The 4,720-nt window shown below is 42.8% G+C and overlaps 1 protein-coding gene across 1 annotated transcript; it reads left to right on the top strand.

Moving 5' to 3' along the window:
- Positions 1–20: 20 nt before the first annotated feature.
- Positions 21–3,740, top strand: LOC123176530 (anthranilate O-methyltransferase 3-like). Its single transcript, XM_044590692.1, has 4 exons — positions 21–95; positions 298–711; positions 1,980–2,249; positions 3,345–3,740. The coding sequence occupies exons 1-4, from the start codon at positions 21–23 to the stop codon at positions 3,708–3,710; spliced, it is 1,125 nt and encodes a 374-aa protein (XP_044446627.1). The 3' UTR covers positions 3,711–3,740.
- Positions 3,741–4,720: the final 980 nt, after the last annotated feature.

Raw genomic sequence — 4,720 nt, 5'->3', positions numbered from 1 at the left:
CTCGCAAGTGATAGCTAGCCATGGAGGTAGAGCAATGGCTTCACATGGCCAACGGCGACGGAGAGAACAGCTACGCCACCAACTCCAGACTCCAAGTAACTACCGTCCCATGCATGCATGCTTGTTCTCCTTCAGCTGCTTTGTTCTAGGTTGAACTACCTGTACTGAATATTTCCGTTAAGAAATTAATGGAATTTGTTGTGAGCCCGGTTGGGGAAAAAAGTGCATGCATTTATTGCCTTTTGCGTCCAGAGGGTGCTCGATCGATTAATTAATTTGTTACTCCCGCCCGAGCAGGAGAAGGCCATGCTTGAGACCAGGCCGGTGCTCCAGGGCGCCGTGGTGGAGCTGTACAGGTCACTGCCGGACAAGAGCACCATGGTCGTCGCCGACCTAGGCTGCTCGTCAGGGCCGAACACGCTGCTGCTTGTGTCGGAGGTCATCGGTACAATCTCCGACCACAACCGGGAAGAAGAGCAGGAGCAGCGCCCTCCTGCCGCAGCCATGGAGTTGCAGTTCTTCCTCAACGACCTGCCGGGGAACGACTTCAACCTCGTCTTCAGGTCGCTGGATCGGCTGCAGGAGCTCACCGCCGATAGGAGGCCGCAATACTACGTGGCCGGGATGCCGGGTTCTTTCTACACCAGGCTGTTCCCATGCCGGAGTGTCCACCTCTTCCACTCCTCCTACTCCCTCATGTGGAGGTCCATGGTGCGTGCGTACAAACCAGTTCGAGGCATTGTTTGAGCTCAAGTGAAACCCGTGTTAAAACTGCTTGAGAATCTCTTCAACAAACTCACATGATTTACTCACACATTTCTTAGCAAGAGAAAAAAATTAATATACTTTTCCAAACAATCATGTCTTGCCACAAGGTGCAAGAAGCCAACTGCGACTAGAGAAACGAGAGGAATGTAAACTCTAGAATGTAATTACATGTTATCCCTTATTTTTTTCTCTATACTTGCTACTCCCTCCGTTCTAAAATATAGTGTGTTCTCGGTTTCCGCGCTTCAACTTTGAACATAAATTTAATCAACGAGACCGATTGCGGCAGGAGCAAAAATTATATCAATGAATTCGTATTCAAAAGAAATTTTCAATTATATAATTTTTGCTCCCGCCACAGTCGATCTTGTTGGTTAAATTTATGGTCAAAGTTGAACCTCGGGAAACGCGGGCGCGCTATATTTTTTTTAGAAAAGGAGGGAGTACCAGAATTAGTTTCGAGAAATATGCTGACCATGACGTTATAGATGGCTATCCATTGTCCTTATATCGAAAAAGAGGGTATCCCATGTTTTGCTACTTGCTATGTAAGATGATCTTAAGAGAATAATGAAGTGCATGCGATGGACAAACTGAAGTGTGGGTGGATTAAATGCCAAGAGCTAGCCAAAATCCAACTCATCCAGCTACAATTCCCTGGTGAAATTTAATTCAAACGATAATCCAAACTTTGAGAGAAGATAAATACTAAGGAATATTGGTTGTTGAACTTGAAAGAAAGAAGCCACTTTTAGGGATCAAGTGCATTAGCCAATGACTAATTGTCCTTGTGCATAAGTTGTCACTGGTCGCTACCATTCATTACGGTTCATATCAGTTCAGTTACCGTGGTTTTGTTACATCGGGGGAGAAAACGGTATTTCAAATCCTACAAAAATCAATTTTACGTATACATATGGACATATATATAGCACGTGTGTATAAAGTTTAACATATTACTGTATGTCTTTTCTGCTGTAGCTTGCACACAAGAAAACAAATGTGTCGATCAAAGATTGACTTACTATTTGTGCAAATTTGTATTTCTTCATGTCTCTTATTAACATATTTTTGAATAACATTGTGCATAGATGCAATATATATTCATGGGGTTTTGGAAATTTTAAAGAAAAATAAATTTGTACGTACCAGTATATTGATTTTGTCCAACTAATCACATAACTATATCAATTCCTTTATGGCTTCCAAAGGTACCGGATGAGCTTTCAAGAGGTGCTTACCTGAATGAAGAGAGCATCTACATTGGCAAGAGTACTCCTCCAGCTGTGATAAAACTATACCAAGAAGAGTACCATAAGGACCTGTCTTTGTTCCTGACGCTGCGATTCAATGAACTTGTACGTGGTGGGCATATGGTTCTAACATTTCTAGGCAGAAAGAGCAAAGACATGTTGTTACATGGTGAAGCAAGCAGCATGTGGGACTTGCTCGCCCAAGCACTTCTCTCTCTAGTGCTGAAGGTATGCTCTATAATGTGCTGACTGAATGCTAATTCGTATATATATCTCCTAGTGCTATCTTATGAATGAAGGACTTGGAAGCAGCTAATAGGCTGTCACCCGCCCGAATCTTCCCCAATGATCATTTTCCAACAGCGTTGCTAATGAGACATGAGTGGTTCGACCAAGTGAGAGACCAGAAGGGCCGCATCCCTTTTCAACTCAACGTAGAGACAAATTGAACCGGGAAAAGAGAAAAGAAGGATTGTCTCGACGAATATTCTTTAAATTTTTATGATTCCATCATAGGTAGCTTGAAATCATAAGCTCGACTTTCAGAAATTAGAGCTTTCAACAAATTCTAAACATCCAAAATAGTGCGGCAAATTTCCAAGATTTCTTATGAGCCTCTACAAGACACAACTTTCATAAATTACAAGAAACTACTCTAGAAATTTCTCATAAACTTTCAGAATAGTAAAAGATCAAATGGTTTTCAAAGATTTTGGGCCGAACTATCCAAATATTAAAACATCATTATCTAATAAAATTTCAAAAAATTCATGTGAACTTCTAGAGTTTACAGTAACTGGAAGAAAATAAAATTATATATGCCACCTTCTACAGTCTCTGGCCCAATGATAACAATAGGCATGGTAGCTATAACGATGGTATGGTAGCTGAAGGCCACATGCGGGTTAAGAGCATGAATTGGTGACGTCTGTGAAACTTGGACACGTAGTGGAGGCAGAGGACGTGATACTCTAATGCCTAGCTAGCAGTGGCAGCGGCCAATCTCAATAACATTATATTTAGGCATGACAGCTAATGGATAAAGGCGGCAGAGGGTCCTTCCATGGAGCGCTGGAACCTATACGGTTGGAAACAATGTAAAGGGTGGTGCCCAAATGAATTGTTGGAGCCACGCATAGCACACATCGCTGAGGAGAAATAGAAGTGTGTCCAAGTCTGCATGGTCTAAAGTTATTGTGACTACGGGTATCCATCTACGAGGTATCTTGGGAGGAAAACTATTTATATTTAGCATCTTAAAACATGCATATGAATTCATACAAACTTTGAAAAAAAGTACTATTTTTCTGCAACGTGTGGCAGGGCCTTGTGGAGAAGGAGAAGCTGGTCTCTTTCAACCTTCCATTTTATGCGCCATCTATGGACGAAGTGAAGGCTGTGGTTGAGGAGAACAATCTCTTCAATGTGGAACACATGAGTATGTTTGAATCAAGCTGGGATCCACAAGACGACGACACAAACGATGATGTCGTGTTGGGCTGCAGCAGTAGTGGGTTGAATGTTGCCAGGTGCATAAGGGCGGTGGCGGAACCGCTGATTAAGAAACACTTCGGAGAGGCCATTCTTGATGATCTGTTTATGGTTTATGCCAGCATGATTTCAAAGCACCTCAAGAAAGCGAAGGCCAAGTATCCTATAATTATCATCTATTTGAAGGCCAAGCACTAAGAAATACTTCTCAAGTGTCAATTTGAATAAATGCGGGGAGTTCAGTATTTCCGGTCCATCACATATTATATGTAAAAGATGTTTTGTTAATATTTTGTACGTATGGAAAAGGATGTTTCCTTGGCAATTCCAAGAATTTTATGGCAAGCAAGTACGCTAGAAACCCTGCCATTTAATATGTAAAAAAATGTTTCGATGATATTGTATAAGAATAAGAATGTATGGCTTAGTTGGCTACATGGAAAAGACATTTGTCTAATTTTATGCATATTCTGTTTGTGCAAAGGCCAAGATTTGAGGATCCTCATTTGTCAACCCCTACCGAAGAGATTGTTTTTCTTTTTTCAAAATGGTTGCTGAGTCAATTAGAGAAAACCAAGCGAAAACCAGATTGCCTAGTTAATTATGAAGAACTGGACTAAAACTATCACAAACGCTGAGCTGCACACATAAGAAATCCGATGCACAAAGCTCGAAAGAGGGCCCCAACGAGAAAGCACCTGTGCGCCATCGTGATCCCTCCTCCACTAGAGGCATCATCACCACCCCTAAACTCTGAGCAAACAACTCCGACTTTGCCGTCAGCATTGTTGACACAATCCACATCATCGCGGACGCGTGAAGCTCCATGAAGATCTGGGCAAAACACAGCCACATGCTGCAAAATAGCGCAACTCCGACTCCGACGGAGAACTCTGAAGAACAAATCTAGGCACGATTGGTGCCGCAGAAGATCATCAAACGGGCCACCTACAACCCGTATACCAGAGGGCTCCGCTCCAACAGCTTCGACTCCACAACAACCAAAAAACGGAGGCAATACCACAGACACACCGAAGAAGAAACGACTACTACAACCATTGGCGCCTCACCGACATCGCTCCCACCTTCATCCTTGTCACAAAAGTATGAACTCCACAATCGCCACAAACCACCGGTCACGCTTGCTGATGTAGAGCTCCGACAGAAGGCCCCCAAGTAGAAAAACGACACACCAATGTGCCACCATC

The sequence above is a fragment of the Triticum aestivum genome, unplaced genomic scaffold (genome assembly GCF_018294505.1).
Source record: "Triticum aestivum cultivar Chinese Spring unplaced genomic scaffold, IWGSC CS RefSeq v2.1 scaffold83537, whole genome shotgun sequence".
NCBI lineage: Eukaryota > Viridiplantae > Streptophyta > Magnoliopsida > Poales > Poaceae > Triticum > Triticum aestivum.
This window is presented reverse-complemented; position numbering and strand designations above follow the sequence as displayed.

Coding starts and splice junctions, on each gene's coding strand:
- LOC123176530 (XM_044590692.1), top strand. CDS start 21: ATGGAGGTAGAGCAATGGCTTCACATGGCCAACGGCGACGGAGAGAAC. Junction 96..297: donor CCACCAACTCCAGACTCCAA/GTAACTACCGTC, acceptor CCGCCCGAGCAG/GAGAAGGCCATGCTTGAGAC. Junction 2,250..3,344: donor TTCTCTCTCTAGTGCTGAAG/GTATGCTCTATA, acceptor AACGTGTGGCAG/GGCCTTGTGGAGAAGGAGAA.